Source organism: Mandrillus leucophaeus, unplaced genomic scaffold (genome assembly GCF_000951045.1).
Source record: "Mandrillus leucophaeus isolate KB7577 unplaced genomic scaffold, Mleu.le_1.0 Scaffold490, whole genome shotgun sequence".
NCBI classification, from domain to species: domain Eukaryota; kingdom Metazoa; phylum Chordata; class Mammalia; order Primates; family Cercopithecidae; genus Mandrillus; species Mandrillus leucophaeus.
In genome coordinates, this window is record NW_012105254.1 from 738,531 (window position 1) to 755,831 (window position 17,301).

The window sequence follows — 17,301 nt, forward strand, 5'->3', positions numbered from 1 at the left end:
GGGACAGATATGGTGAAAGTACTTTAAAAACTGAATGTACTTTAGAATTGCAAAATACTACTATTGTAGAGTGCATAAATAAAGGTTCCTAATTTTTCAAGCCTGGAAATGTGGTTTCTAAATTTAGTTCCTTCTAGGACAGCAAAGGAGGTTCAGGTGGGAGCAGGTAACAGAAGGACAGAACTGCTCTACCCCAATAAAAACATGGGGTGATAGTTGGCAATGGAGCAGCTGTTAGAATCACCAACAGCAGTCTAAAGACAGCACTGTGAGGGTGAACCAGCTGAAAACACCTCAACATGGGCCAGAGACATCAAGAAAAAGACCATCATTGTGCATGGTGCTCTGTTGAATTAGGTTGGAATGGGATATTGGTTTAAAAAATCTCTTAAGACTCCGCTAATATAGACACTCTCAGCAATTACAACAAATGGATCATAGCTTCTCGTGTAGCTGGAAAGAAGAATGCCAACTTCCTAGAACACTCAAGGCATGTCATCTTTCCAGGAAATGGGAACGGAAAGAGGAGCAGGCCTAGAGATTAACCCTCCAAAAGGCAGCAACTGAACTGAGGTACACATGGCAAGGACAGCCATCCAGAATTCTAAATCACCACCTTGAAACTCTTGTGTCTCCCACTGGGAATCCAAACATTTCCCCGAAAAGGGGGGATTAACTATGTTTAAGATGAGGAACTCCCTCATACCCAGAGAGGGGCAGTAGTGGGAAAAACAAATCAGAAAACACATAGCATGCTCCCAGGCACAATGTGAAATCAATTCCCACATACTTCCCATGCTGTGGCACACCTGTTGAGTTTTATTTGGTGATGCCATGTCCTAGTCAATGAAGGAATGTTTAAAATGAGATCTAAAGCTCATGCCCCAGATGACACTTGATCTTGTGCTAAAATCCCTTAAAAAAAAAAAAAAAAGTAGGAAGAGTTATGATACTTAAAGGCTGTTGGAGAAGCACCAATTTAACACTCCAAATTTAAACAGCTTTTACTAATACGACAACATGAAGTTTACGAAACTGGAATGCATCCACTTTAGCTCCAGAAATAAGAGCTAGAAAGAACTGCCCCAGGTGTTGGCCTACATTAACAGAACATTTCACCCAATAAGGAATGAATTCAAATCTGTTTCAAAAGTCAAAATTAAGCTTCGGAATTCCCATCACTTTTGGAGTCATGGTTGATCTATAACCTTAATTTTCTATTTTGTAGCATCACCTTCCACAGCTGGTGGTTCCCAAAACAGGCTATGTACCAGAACCAACTGGGGAGCTGCCAAAAAATACAGTTTCTCAGGCCTCCATAATTGAAATCCATCATCCACATTCATTCATATTTATTCTCATTCTCATATTCTCTCTTTCTCCTTCCCCCTACCGTATTTTTCTCCCACTCCTCCAATTCCTTCCTCTCTCTCCACCCATCTCTCTTTGAAACTCTGAATGAACTTGACATTTGGGAAATATTGTACCACAGCATAAGCCTCAACATTATATTGATTCCTCTGTTCCAGCGTTCAACAAATAAGCCCAGGATGATAGCTAGCTTATCACAACAAACATGATTGACTTATTTAAAATATGCAAGAAAGATAACAGCAAAAGAGAAAGCAACAACTTCTTTCATGTCCTTATAACTAGAGCTCCAAACAGTAATGTCTTCTGTAGTCACTTTGTTTTTAACTAGATTCAACTTGGTTCAATGATGGCTCCATCAACAGAGAGCTGAGGACACAGGGGCAGCCATTCTCCATGACTCCACAGATACAGGTCTGACTCTCCAAAAAACTGGACAACTTTTATTTTTCTTCTTGGAATTCACTCCATATATAAGCACATATAGTTGCCTTCCTGGTGGTGAAGTATAATAAAAATAATTGAGATTTCTGCTTTGGAAATGGAAAATACCAACTCTGGGCCTCCAATTGATCTACCCCATAAGTTTCTTACTCTACACAAAGCCCAAAATGCCTTGTTGAAATCATCTCAGCCTCAAGCCTTCTCAAGTTTGCACTTAGTAACATGACCCTATATTCACACGGAGTGATCCTTTCAGTGAAACTTAAAAACTTGAAAAGATATCACCCTGTTCTCATACCTGAAAAGAGAGAAAGGGTAAAAAGCCAAAAGGTTTCCTTGTAATAAAATACAAGACAAATAAATAGAAAGAAACAGACACACTATCACAGAGGTATCAATCTTCTACTCACTGACTTGCTGTTTTTTATTTAAAAATAATTATATAGAAAGTATACAAAAATGGTTTTCTCCTACCTGGATCCTCAGACACGTCCTTTGATAAGGCTTCATTGATAGTACTTTTCAAAGCTAGTGGTGTTTTGTTTTTTTAAGCAACAAGAAAGGGAAAAGAGGAAAAAAAATTGAAACTATAAAATGTCATTTCTGAGGCAAATTGGATTAAAACAAAGAATTGCTAGTCATCACTTACAAAAACAGGTCTCACAAACCTCTAAAAGTTGCTATAGCATTTACTAAAACAATAAAGACCTCCTGGAGTATGGAAATAGGTTCTCCTTCTACAAAGAGCAAAGATGTATTTTCAACTTCCCAGAGACAGCACCTCAAGCAGATAGGAGGAGTATTACCAGGAAGTATTGGGAGTTTCTCCCTCTTTCATTTCTGACACCCAGACTGATGACGTGAGAACCCCTGGTTGTGCAATCCAGGTTTCAATATTTTTATAGTTTGCCCAGTTATTCCACTGTAGTTAGGAGAATGGTCAGAGTACATGCTACCGCAGACAATGTCCACTTCTACCTGTCTTTCCCAAACAAGTATTTAAATAGAGAACATGCAATTACTGTCGCTTAATGGAAAACTTATTTTTCATGTTTAGCCCCCATACAATGCCTAATCAATGGCAGGCCTCAACAATAAAACCTGAAATAGCTTCACTGATTTTTAGTCCCTTCAAATAAGCCTCTTATTCATGGGTAGTAAATCAATATCAAATAACAGGCAGAATACTGGCTTGAGGCTTAGAAAAAATCTTGGTTTTTGTCCCAAATCTTTTTCTTAATAACTAGGCAAATGATTCATAGTGTCTGAATTTTAGTTTACTCATCTCTAAATCTCAGGTGATAAAACTTACCAGCCTCCATTCAGTTTTGTGAGGACTGAATAAGACAGTATATGAGGAAGGACCTGGTAGATTATAAAGCACTATACAAAGTATAGGAGGTGGGGGAGAGGGTCCCTCCCACACTTCTAGATATTCCCAGGCCAACTCATCCCTGGGAGTAGCTCTAACACGGAATGCTGTGCTGCACTGCTTCTCAGCTGCCCAGTAAGATAGGAAAATTATAGCTGGGTTCCATGTCACACTCCCACACTCACAAAGACAAGAACAGATAAACGCTAAGGACAAAAGCTCTGTCCAGAAGAGAACTTCCTCATGGATTAGAACGGTGTGCAAATGTGCATTTACACTGATGTCTGGGATCACATCTGCAAACACATGTTAAGCACTCAATTCGTTCAGCTTGCAGTCATTTCCTAATTGCCATGATCAGATTCCAGTGTAAGGTGTTAAGAGTAGCCTGAGGGTCAGCAAAGACTAAAGGGCCAATGAGTTGGAAGACTCTGGACACTCAAGCTCTTGCTACCACTTTGTGAACTACTGTTTTATGACAATGATTTGAACTACTTAATCTATCCAAATGTGTTTACATGCTGAGAACCACCCTCATATGCTCTAGAAGCCACCATTCCAAGAGGAGTAGATAAGATAACAGAGGTAGAATGTTGGTTAAGGAAGAAAACTGATTCTTTTCCTACCTTGTTTGTCATCACTAGTCACATCCTGGGTAGGGACAGGAAGGTCAGCCATGTCTTTAACAGATGTCTTCTTTGAAAAAGAAAAGTAAATGAATTAAACTGGTTGGAACAGAAATTAAGTGATGCACACATATGATGAAAAAAAAATTTTTTTTTTTTTTTTGAGACGAAGTCTCGCACTGTTGCTCAGGCTGGAGTGCAGTGGCTTGATCTCGACTCACTGCAACCTCCACCTCCCGGGTTCACGCCATTCTCCTGCCTCAGCCTCCTGAGTAGCTGGGACTATAGGCACCCACCACCACGCCCGGCTAATTTTTTGTATTTTTAGTAGAGATAGGCTTTCACTGTGTTAGCCAGGATGGTCTCGATTTCCTGACCTTGTGATCCGCCCGCCTCAGCCTCCCAAAGTGCTAGATTACAGGCGTGAGCCACCGCGCCCAGTCGAAAATATCTTAAAAGCTATTATTTCTTGCCAACATTTCCGTCTGCAGTAAACCCTGCATTTAATACTATCTTATTTTTTTTAGGTTCCTAGTGAGGTGTATGTTAATTTGTATTGAAATTTTACATACACAGAGGAAAAATATGATTCAGATTAAGGGACATGTATTAAATCTGAATTCAGACTGGGATTCAGCCACAGAATTGCATAGCAACTCTTGTCCATTTGGCCAAGAACAAACCTGTCCTTTATGTATTTTTTCACAAACACAAAGAAGTTCTGACAAGTGGCCCCACACTGTGGGTGTTTGCCAAAATCTGTCATGCAGATGGTGTCTAAACCTGATTAAAACAGCCTTCTTGTTATGGGATAAAAGAATTTTACGATAAGCAGATTAACATTTTCTCCTAATGCAAACGGGGGGAAGTCCTCACTTACACTAATGTGAATACCCCAATCTATTAAGTATGAATTAGTTTTAAACCGTTTAAAATCTACTTACTGTAAATTTATTTCTTATAAATTCTCAATTTAACACACACTCTAACTATAGTTAATAACAACGTATGGTATATTTGAAAACTGCTAAGGGAATTGATCTTAAATGTTCTCACCACACCAAAAAAAAAGGTAACTATGTGAGAGGTGACAGATATGTTAATTAGTTTGATTGCAGTAATCATTTCATATACACAGATCAAAACATCGTAAATATATATTTTTGTCAATTATACCTCAAAGCTGGAAAAGAATATGCACTCTAAGGCCTATAAGATTAAAGAATAATATAGATTCACATTTGCTTTATTTATATACACCAACTCTGGAAAGATATGTAAGAATTGAAAGGTGACTTGGTAGATGGAAGACTTGTCATCATATGCCTTTTGATACTGTTTATATTTAAAACATAGTCACAAATCAAATAAAGATAAATTGTAACATTTATCTTGAAGGAAAGAGAGCAAATTCCTGGAGCCATCTGGTGTTCCAAAAAGTTAATTGGTTTACCTCTCAGAACCTAAACAACCCCAGAGAGATAAGCAACACTTTTGTTTTAAACTGTTGTTTTAAACTATTCCCAAGAAAGAGACCGAAGTATTACTTAGTAGAAAACTGGTCTAGGATTTAACAGTCTTCACTCAAGTAATTGTTTGTTTGTTTGTTTGTTTGTTTGTTTTTGAGACGGAATCCTGCTCTGTCCCCCAGGCTGGAGTGCAGTGGCACAGTCTTGGTTCACTGCAACCTCCGCCTCCCAGGTTCAAGCGATTCTCCTGCCTCAGCCTCCTGAGTATCTGGGACTACAGGCACGTGCCACCACGTCCGGCTAATTTTTTGTATTTTTAGCAGAGACAGGGTTTCACTGTGTTAGCCAGGACGGTCTCGATCTCCTAACCTCGTGATCCGCCCACCTCGGCCTCATATAGTGCTGAGATTTACTCATTAAAATGAAGTATCTAGATATAATTTCCTATCCGAAGTCTACTATCTCCAATAGAACAATGTACCATAACAGTGCATTTCCTTCATTGTCTTTTGCCACCTGCATTATAAATCAGACCCCTTTGGAGAATAACATAATTTAGAAGTAGGCAATGTAGATAAAAAGAAATCTCAAAAAACTGTTGAAAGAAATTAAATAAATGGAAAGACATCTCATGCTGATGAGTTAGAAGACCTAATATTGGTAAGGTGGCCATACTCTCCAAACTGATCTACAAATTCAATGCAATCTTTTTTTGTCAGAATTTGGCAAGCTTGTCCTAAATTTCATATGGAAATGCAAGGAAGTCAGAATAGCAAAATATTCTTGAAAAAGAGGAACAAAGTTAAAGAATTCACACTTCCTGATTTCAAAACTTACTACAAATCTAAAATTACCAAGACACTGTGGTACTGGCATAATCATAAACATACAGATCAATAGAATAGAACTGAAAACCCAGAAATAAACCCTTACATTTACGGTCAGTTGATTTCCAAAAAGGGTGCAAGACAATTCAATGGGGAAAAAAGCGTCTTTTCAATAAATGGTGCTGGGATGACTAGAAATACACATACAAAAAAATAAAGTTGGACCTCTTCCTCAGAACATACACAAAAATTAACTCAAAATTAATCACACGCCTAAATGTAAAGGTCTAAAACTATAAAACTCTTAGAAGAGGCCAGACTCAGTGGTTCATGCCTGTAATCCCAGCACTATGGGAGGCCGAGGTGGGCGGATCACAAGGTCAAGAGATCGAGACCATCCTGGCCAACATGGTGAAATCCCATCTCTACTAAAAATAGAAAATTATCTGGGCTTGGTGGCGCACACCTGTAGTCCCAGCTACTCAGGAGGCTGAGGCAGGAGAATCGTTTGAACCCGGGAGGCAGAGGTTGCAAATGAGCTGAGATCATGCCACTGCACTCCAGCCTGGCAACAGAGTGAGATTGCATCTCAAAAAACAAAACAAAAAAAGACAAAAACAAAAATCTCTTAGAAGAAAACACGGGAGTAAATCTTCGTGATTTAATATTAGGCAATGGTTTCTTAGATATGATGCCAAAAGCACAAGAACACTTACAATTCAATAGTAGACAAGTAATTCAATTTTAAAATGGACAAAGGACTTAGACACTTCACCAAAAAAGATATACAAATGGCTAATAAGCACACAAAAAGATGCTCAATGTCATTAATCATTAGGAAACTCAAATCAAAACCACAATGAGACACCACTTAATTCCACTAGGGTGTCTAAAATCAAAAAGTCAGACAATAAGTGTTAACAAGGATGTGGGAAAATTGGAACCCTCATACACTGCTAGTGGAAGAATGTAAAATAGTATAGTTGCTTTGGAAACCAGTTTGCTGATTCCTCAAAAAGTTATGATACAATCCAACAACTCCACTCCTAGGTACATACTCAAGAGAACCAAAAACACACATCCACACAAAAACCTGTACATCTATGTTCATAGTAGCATTATTTATAATAGCTAAAAGTGGAAGCAATGCAAATGTCCATCAACTGATGAATGGACAAACAAAATGTAGCATATCCATACGATGCAATATTATTCAGCATTAAAAAGGAATGAAGCACTGATACATGTTATGATCTGAGTGAACCTTGCAAACATTATACTAAGTGAAAGAATACGGTCACAAAACACTACATACTATATGCTTCCATTTATATGAAATGTCCAGAACAGGCAAATCTAGAGACAGAAAATAGATTAGTGATTATCAGAGGCTGGCAGAGACAGAGGAATAGGAAGTGACTGCTCATGAGTATTGGGTTTCTCTTTGGGCTGATGATGTTCTAAAATTAAACTGTAGTGATGGTGGAACAACTGTTAATATAATAAAAATTACTGAATTATATACTTTAATGGGTATGGTATGTAAAGTCTCTATCAGTAAAGCTGTTTAGAAAAAGAAAGAAATCCAGTAATCTAAGAGACACTCATAAAGAGAAACATACCTGAAATTATCATCTGTAATTCTTAATGGAAATAAGTGCATGGCTACAGCTCTGCTGTCTTGAGAAAAAGATGTATCACTAAGCCAATTTCTCATGACCTGGGACCTAAATCAGCTGCAGCTTTGTTCAGAACACAACCACCTATACTGGAGTCATCAATCACAGGGCTAGTTCCAAAATCTAATTAAACTCCATGCATTCATGATATATTAAAAGATTGGTAGAAAGAAAAATCAGTAATAGTTTAGAAGAACATGAAATACTGAATCATTATTGCAATCTGACCCATACTTCTTAAATGAACAAACCATCAATTAACCTATTACTTTGTCCTTGAATTCTGTTTACTGCATTCATTGTCTAAAACCATAGCATCCTCAAAAATAACAATTTGGTTGGAAAAGAGGGATTTTTTTGTTGTTGTTTTGCTTTCTTCTTTGGATAGGGCCAAAAAAAAAAAAAAAAAGACTAGGTAGTTTTTAATCTCCCCTCCCCAAGAAGGTCACTTAAAGTATACAAAAGTATATAAAGCTAGCTGCATATAACATCCACAAAGGTGAATATATGTAACGTCATCCAGGACATTAGAGAGAGAGAGAGAGACAAAGAGACAGCGAGAGAGATTCTGTGTGTGTGTGTGTGTGTGTGTGTGTGTGTGTAACAGATTTTATGGCCATTTTAAAAGAAGATCAACTAATAACTTCATCATTTTATGCAAGCAGGGGGGCCATCATACACATATATACACACACAGAGTCAGAGAGCCATAGAAGTATCCATCCTGGTTTGATAAACAAAGCTCTTTAAACACTGCTAGAATCTCCAAAGTAAACCAAGGGCCATGAAAAGTGGCAAACTGTTTTATCTGTCTCTGTCATATGCATTCTGCAGAAAAAAAAAATTTTAACCAAAATTCTTCAAATGCACATCTGTCATTCTTCCTGAAGTGACTTTTCTTTATGTCTTTATCCCATGAGTAGAAATCTGAGGAAAGTATCATGGAGGATGCAACTCAAAGAAAGAAAAGCAAAGTGGCAAACAGAGATGTTAGTCAGAGGAGCACTGGAAAGGCAGGCTTGACTGGCTCACAGGGGAGCAGACGATGCCATCCATAATACACGCTACAGGCATGAGGGCCTCATGTGAGAGAATAAATCATCATGCACAGTCACAAGAAATTAAAGAAATGTCCCTGTTCCCTGCCTTTGACTTCTATCATCTTGCAATGGTTTCAACTAGGGTCAGAGGACTCTAATAGGAGTCTGTGAATAAAGCTCCATTTATTAAACATTTCCAAATTTTTTAAGGAAGCGAACAGCAGGTATCCTAAGTTGTCATCATAGTAATCATAATGGTGATAATGATGATAATGACAGTGGTGATGACAACAATAACAACTCCTATTTATTGATCCATAGCTAAGGCTCCCTAAGCACTTGGCTAAGTCCTTCCATCCATGGCCCAACACTGGGGGAATTCTCCAAGTTCCTTTTGGGGATCATCCAAATCAGTCCTCATTTGGTCCAAAAGCTAAAAACCCTGAAGGAGTTCCGAATGTGATTTGGGGCCCTCATATAAAGTCCTCAAACCTCTTCTCAAAGCAGTTCTGGTTCAGTATAGCTTATTAATGCCCAACTGATAAAAATACAATTAAAATTGTTTACTAGGGAATTAAAGCTTGGTTAAAGTAAATAACTTGGCTAGAATTTTCTGGCTTAGTTTGGCTATATCTACTTTTCGCATCTAGAAGGTCTAGAGATTATGTTACTTACTTTAGCACATCCAGTTTTAGGGAGAAAAGGGGAAAAATTATAGATACATCTGTTGTCTAGATCTGAAAGGCTGAGCATCAAAGTATTAATAATTACCAAGTACAAAAAGGAAATGTTATAAAAGCTCATTTTCAAGCAAAAAAAAAAAGGTCATTTTCCAGAGTTCATAAAGAACATAGGCTAATGGTTTAACTCCATACACATCCTTATTTATCAGCATACGAAAATCTTTACCTCCATCCGATTCAAGTCACGAGGTTGTTGATTTGCCGGCAGTGACTCAGAATAAGAATCAAATAATTGACAGTCCCACTTGGGCTTAGGAAAAGCTAGGAAGAAACAAAAAGAATATATAAGAATATTTCCTAGAGCCATAGTAATCAGTGTTTCCCATCAGCTTTTCTGTGCTCGTTAAATGTAACAACAAAATCAGCTAGCTCTGATAGACCACTTATGGCATTCATCATGCTAGGGTAGTTATTTTCAGTTCTTTACATGGACAACCCAGTACTTCTATTATCCCCATTTCACATGTGATGAAACTGAGAACAGGGAAGTTAAGCAACTTACTCAAGGTCATACAGCTGATAAATAGAAGAGCAGGGACTTTAACTCTCAGCAGTCTGGCTGAAGAGTATGTGCTCTGAACACTTCATTTTATAGCATAGTAATTTTCCACATTAACCATCACTATCACAATATGTAAGTCTTAACTATGTTACTAGTGTAGTTTCTAATGTATAGGGACATTAACTAAGGAAATACATCATTTAACTACTGTTGGATATAGGCAAGATCTTATAATGACGTGCACCCAAGGTAATTTTATGAAATATTTACCTCTTGGTTGTCAGGAATGATAAAAATAAGAGCATAAATTCTTGCTGATTTACAACAAAGAAAAAAGAATCTCATTAAGGGTTTCTTTCAATATGCAATAGTGACACTGGCTGTTATTTCAGTAGTTAAGTGAATTCACATGAGGAAAGATCAGTCTACTTGGTAAGCTAATTACTTCACACCAGGCTATGTCTTAGAAGCAGATTCTGCTGCACTACTTTGTCACAAAGTAATTAGGAAAGAAATATCTCAACAGCTAGAAAATTTGTCAATATTCCAAAGAGGAAAAGCAGACTGTGGCAGATAATAAACAGAAGCTACAAGTCAAGACAAGCTATTAGGAAATAAAATTGTAATGCAAGGTTTAAAAAAACTTGAATCAAATGTGAAAAGTGGATTGGCATTGTTTTAAATCCTTCCCCACCCTCCCACTCCCATCAGGGACTGAAATGCCAATATCCTTCTGCAGTAAAGTACTGGCCATTGGCCAGGCATGGTGGCTCACACCTGTAATGCCAGCACTTTGGGAGGCCAAGGCAGGAGGACTGCTTGAGTCTAAGAGTTTGAGACCAGCCTGGGCAACATAGTGAGACCCTGTCTCATCTGTCTATGTATCTACCTACCTTCCTACCTACGTGTCTAATTTAAATAAATACATACATGCATACATATATACAGTAAGTAAGGAAGTAAGTACTGGTCTGAGTATCAGCACCACATGGAGTTAAGAACAAGCACCTTGGCCGGGCGCGGTGGCTCAAGCCTGTAATCTCAGCACTTTGGGAGGCCGAGACGGGCGGATCACGAGGTCAGGAGATCGAGACCATCCTGGCTAACGCAGTGAAACCCCGTCTCTACTAAAAAATACAAAAAACTAGCCGGGCAAGGTGGCGGGTGCCTGTAGTCCCAGCTACACGGGAGGCTGAGGCAGGAGAATGGCGTAAACCCGGGAGGCGGAGCTTGCAGTGAGCTGAGATCCGGCCACTGCACTCTACCCTGGGCGACAGTGCCAGACTCCGTCTCAAAAAAAAAAAAAAAAGAACAAGCACCTTAATTTGTTCATTTGCTTACTCTGGTCTGAATTTCACCAGTATCAGATGGGGCAAACTGTGGGCCCTGGTGATTTTTCTGACCATACCTCATAGTCTGTTTCCTTGGTAAAAACTCAGTAAAAGCACCATTCCTCAGTCCAGCCCCAAGAGTGGTGTGAACCATTATTAAGATTTCTCTTTCTGGTCTATCAATCAAGGCTCTGACTAGTATTATATGACTGATGCTTTATCATGAGGGGATCTTCCTGTGAAGAAAGCTAACACTTTCCAAAACTATAAATGTTGTCAATTACCTGCTAAATCTCTCTCCAAGGTGTCCACATCTCTCCATCTCACTGTCGCCTCCCCAGTGCAAGCGCCCTGCTGCTCCTGACTGGCCAGCTGCCACAACTTAGTCTTCTGGTTTCTACCTGTGCCCCTCAAAACCTGTTCTCTGGACCTGCATGATCCTGCATGATCTGCATGATCATTTCACATAGCAAATCTGATTGTGTCTCTTATCAGCCTAAAATAAGGTGACATTATTGCCCGTCATATGTTCCCCACCTTCTTCCTCAGCTTCAACCCAGCCCCTCTACCCTGGTTCCGTGCACACCAGTCACTGTGGCCTGAAATTCTCACTCCTCCTATGTTCCAAGTCCCCTCTCAGAGCCTCCCCAGCAAACCTGCTGTTCCCCCTTCTCAGAACCTAAGCTTCTCCCTTCTTCACCTATGTAGTCCCTAGCTCAGTCTTCACATCTCAGCCCAAACATTTAAGGAAATCTTCCCTAAGGTCATGCACCCTCTTGCTGCATCTGTGCTTCCCCTTGATGGCACGTATTAACTGCCCACTAGTTCATGGGAGTAGGAGCTCTGTTTCATACAGCATTCTGACCACAGTGAACGATGTGGTACCTCTCACACAGTAAGTACTTCACAGATATTTTTTAACAAACTCTATGGCAAAAATTTCTACCAGAACCCACCCAATCACCTATCAAAAGGTGACTTTTTTTTTCATTTTTATTTTATTTTATTTATTTATTTTTATTTTTATTTTTATTTTTTTTGAGACGGAGTCTCACCCTGTCACCCAGGCTGGAGTGCAGTGACGCTATCTCGGCTCACTGTAACCTCTGCCTCCCAGCTTCAAGCGATTCTCCTGCCTCAGCCGTCCGAGTAGCTGGGGACCACAGGTGCGCACCACCACACCTCGCTAATTTTTGTATTTTTTGGTGGAGATGGGGTTTCACCACGCTGCCCAGGCTGGTCTTGAAATCCTGACCTCAACTGATCCTCCTGCTTCAGTCTCCCAGAGTGCTGGGATTACAGGTGTCAGTCACCTCACCCAGCTGAAACTATCAAAAGGCTAGAGGGTAAGCCACCAACTAATACAACTCTGTCATTGAAGTTTTACTATTAGGGAAAAGAGACTATTTCCATAATTGCAAGTAAAATGGCATCAGATAGAATTCCTCTTCCATTATTTTACAAAACAGGCCAGGTGTGGTGGGTGGCTCATGCCTGTAATCCCAGCACTTTGGGAGGCCAAGGTGGGTGGATCACTTGAGGCTAGGAGTTCGGGACCAGCCTGGTCAACATGGTAAAATCCCGTCTGTACTAAAAATACAAAAATCTGTAAAATCTGTCAGGCATGGTGGCAGGTGCCTGTAGCTTCAGCTACTCAAGAGGCTGAGGCAGGAGAATTGCTTGAACCCAGGAGGCAGAGATTGCAGTGAGCCAAGATCATGCCACTGCACTCAAGCCTGGGTAACAGAGCAAGACTCCATCTCAAAAAAAAAAAAATATTATTTTAGAAAACAAGCCTGTCTAGTTATGAATGCATGAAGATATTAACCAAATTTATCCCCTTCACCAATCTTATCAAAAACTGGATTAGATTTTTTAAAGACTGAATATAGATCAATTAGAAAAAAGTTGGAAAAAGGTGAGAGTTAAGCTTTAAAAAAAAAAGAAAATAAAAGAAAAAAAGCACTAGGCCAGGCACGGTGGCTCACGCCTGTAATCCCAGCACTTTGGGAGGCCAAGGCAGGCAGATCATGAGGTCAGGAGATCGAGACCATCTTGGCTAACATGGTGAAGCCCCATCTCTACTAAAAATACAAAAAATTAGCCGGGTGTGGTGGCGTGTGCCTGTAGTCCCAGCTACTCGGGAGGCTGAGGCAGGAGAATGGTGTGAACCCGGGAGGCAGAACTTGCAGTGAGCCGAGATTGCACCACTGCACTCCAGCCTGGGCAACAGAGCGAGACTCCGTCTCAAAAAAAAAAAAAAAAAAAAAAACACTAAATGAGATGCCATTAAAATGAACAAAAAAATGAATAGGATCACTCATATTTTGCAAAGAAAAGCAAAAAAAAAAAGCACAGAGGAGACTTAGGTGGTTCTGGCCATTTTCTTAAGCTTCACACAATGATAAACATGAGTGATAAAGCATTTTAAAATATACCGTCACTGAGTTTGATAGAGTTTTATGGGTTATTTTCATGTTTTCTGTTAGAACTATATAATTATTATTTAAGATTAATCCCACAAGCCCTGGAAATGATGTGCAATTTTTGTTTAATTGAAGTGTATATGACAGATTCTTGCCTTGTTCCTGTATAAATGCATTCTGACAGTCTCCATAAAAGACCAGGAAGAAACATGAGGCTCATTGGTGTGCTTTTTTATAGATTCCCCTTTACTGAATAAGCAGGTCAAAAGAAGCCATTGGCAGTAGCAAAGGAATCAAGAGATTACTTCTTTCCTGTTAACATTTCAGATATCTAAAAATTATGTCAGTGATTTTTTTTTTTTTTTTTTTGAGATGGAGTCTAGCTCTATCACCCAGGCTGGAGTGCAGTGGTGTAATCTTGGCTCACTGCAACCTCTGCCTCCCAGGTTCAAGTGATTCTCTTGCCTTGGCCTCCCTAATAGCTGGTACTACAAGTGTGTGCCACCACACCTGTCTAATTTTTGTATTTTTAGTACATGGGGTTTCACCATGTTGGCCAGGCTGGTCTCAAACTCCTGACCTCCAGTGATCCACCTGCCTTGGCCTCCAAAAGTGCTGAGATTACAAGCGTGAGCCACTACACCCAGCCATTATGTCAGTGACTTTTGAAATAGTCTGTGAAACACTTGGACACCTACAAAAGTGACTTCTCAAATAAGGAGTCATGGCATGTCCCACAGGTTCCATGGCCATATAGCATCAAAATAATAAAACAGCACTAGTTATGACCCCCAAACAGAAAACTCAGTGGGGGTATGGGAGATGAGGTTACCCAGGACTCTCTCCAGGGCTTGAAAGAGGACACAGTGAAGGTATTAAATATAACTAACCCTAGAACAGAACTTGGCCCTTTGCCAGCTGTTAATTCCCTTGAGAGAGAGACAAAAGTCCCATGTGTCTCCAATCCCAAGAAAAGAGATTCTTCTATGGCCCTGCACTGCCTTGGCAATGAGAGCCATGTAGGTGTCAAGATAGCCCCCAGAATGCCAGTGCTTCTTTGCCCTCATTCAGGAGAAACAGAAAGGAGAGGAGGGGAGGGGAGAAGGGAGGGGACAAGAAGAGGGAGAGAATGAGATGGAGAGAGAAAGACACCAAAGAGAAAAGAGGAGTTTCCCATGCTCCTCAATTGCAAGCTAATTCCTGGGACCCATGAGGATCTTCCAAGCATCTAAGGAAGGGCAGCAGGCTGGAGTTACAGCCTGCAGTAGGGAGAAAGCAGGTATTGTTAGCAAAATCCAAGTCCACAAATTAGTAGGTTTTGCTCTCTGATCTCTCCCCTTCATATATTTTATGGGGACATTTGAAGAAGATCCCAGAATGGGTCACTCTTCCCCCAACATGTTTACCTGTCACTTAGCAGCAGCCACAAACTTGGCCTCTTCCCTTTGGTTGAGTTACTATCCTCTCACTATTTAACACAGAAAATGACAGATTCTTTATTTAAGAGAGTCAGAGGCACCGAGACTGACTTAGATAAGACATTTGCCACTTTGAATCTGGTATCATCATGAGGAAGGGACTAGACAAGATAATCCAAGGCCTTTTGCAGATCTAATCACAAAATTTATACTCTACTAATAAGTAATTAAAGTTTCTTTAGACACTGCTCTCTCTTGCTAATAATCACCCATGACTAAGCTCTCATTTCTTTAACAGCCATTCCCTAAAAATTGAGAAAGGTTGTTGAAAGCACCAGCTATTTCTGGGGCCTCTCAATGAGCACTATACTTCCATGAATAATGGAAATCAGACCAGTGCCCACTTGCCTTTGAATAGGGCAAGACACACTATTAATTTTTCCACTCTCCCAAAGGAATTAATACATATGTTATACTCACCATGACTCTTTCCTATCTAAAGGGTCCAAAACAATAATTTGAGTGAGACTGTTTTATTAAGGAGAAACATAACAGTTCTATTCTAACCTTCTGATATGCTAGAATATTCTATATCTGATTGCAGTTACATGGCTGTATACATATATAAAAATTAATCGAGCATACATTTAAGGTGACAACACTTTGCACACTTCACTGCATGTAATTTTTTGACTTTTAAATTAGGTATAAGAGCTCTATTCCACTCCATTGCCCAGGGCCACCTGGAGACACTGGGGTGTGCCTAAAAATGCCAAGTTAACACTTGGCTCTACAGGATCCTCCCCTTCATTTTATACCAGCTGGGAATTTCAGTACTTGCCTATTTCACAACTGTCATGAAAGGGTAAGTGACTTTGGTTCAAATCCATCCAGAGGGTATAGAATGAGAAAAACAGGTAATACACACTTACCCAGACCAGCCCTATTCCTCACATTATGAGATGTAAAAGTCTAATAGCAGTTAAAGAAGAATAACTGTAAATACTAAGGACTCCCCAAAGTATCTGGACATCATTTTAAGAAACAAAAGTTTTTTACACAGCCTGGAGGAAAAGTACTTAAGGTTTACAATTGATGGTGAGGCCTTACCCGCCTGCAGGTACTCTGGCTGCAGAGTTGGAGGCAGGCCCTCAGGCAATGGGTAGCCGTTCTTCCGAGCCACAATGAGATGAAATGCAGCACAGAACTCAGGCAGGGTCAGGGCTCCATCACAGTCAGCATCACTAAGCTCCCTAGATGAAACAAATGTCATGAGTACCTACCATGGGGCTTACAGAACAAGTTACTTGGCACAAATGTGCCAATAAAACTCCCAGACTCTATGGTGATGGCCCTACCAGTACCCAAACCCTCCTAGCCAAATCCATTTGAAATCTCTGGGGGCCACTCCAAGGAAGAAAAATGTTGACTGATGGGATCAGCATCAGTAGCATTTTATAAATAAAAATTTAAGTTCTTCAGGTTCCATTGTTGGTGTGTCTTACAACGCTGAGGACACAGCACAAGAAACTATGGCACAGAAATAAAAATTATACCCAGAAGTCCACAGTCATTCAGTAAATGCAGGCTGCATGGGGTGAAAAGCCCTGGACATGGTGTTCAAAACAGGCAGAGGAAGGGTGGCCCCAGCCATTTTATAGTTGTCCCAGCCACTATGCAGTTTACCTGGAGCACAGAAATAAGCTCTTTGTTTTTCAGCTTTAAGGGAAAACCTTGAACTTTTCAAGTCACGTAAATTTTTGTACCAAACTGTTCTTTGCTTGAGAACTCCCTACTGGGAAAATACAAGTAAGCTCAATAAAAAAAGGAATGAATGATGTTTTAGGATAAAACTAGTAACTAAAGAAGACTGGAACCAGATAAGACAAAAATGAAGAAAGGGGAGTCTTAAACAGGCTTAACTTCAGTCATTATTTCCCACTAGAAGGCACAGACCTATTTACTCAGCACAAAAGAGACTGATTTGCCAAAGAATTATATCTAAGACCCCATAAGCTTAACCATCTCTAAGGTAGACAGAGACAAGTATACT

General features: G+C 39.8%; 1 protein-coding gene across 2 annotated transcripts in view; it reads right to left on the reverse strand.

The window, feature by feature from the left end:
- Positions 1 to 17,301, reverse strand: part of REPS2 (RALBP1 associated Eps domain containing 2) — a 173,168-nt gene that overhangs the window by 79,714 nt on the left and 76,153 nt on the right. For both annotated transcript variants that reach the window (XM_011995516.1, XM_011995517.1), the window contains exons 8-11: positions 16,359 to 16,501; positions 9,738 to 9,832; positions 3,814 to 3,883; positions 2,290 to 2,343 (exon numbers count right to left, since the gene is read on the reverse strand). In XM_011995516.1, coding sequence (XP_011850906.1) covers positions 2,290 to 2,343; positions 3,814 to 3,883; positions 9,738 to 9,832; positions 16,359 to 16,501 — 362 coding nt within the window. The remainder of the gene's footprint in view (positions 1 to 2,289; positions 2,344 to 3,813; positions 3,884 to 9,737; positions 9,833 to 16,358; positions 16,502 to 17,301) is intronic.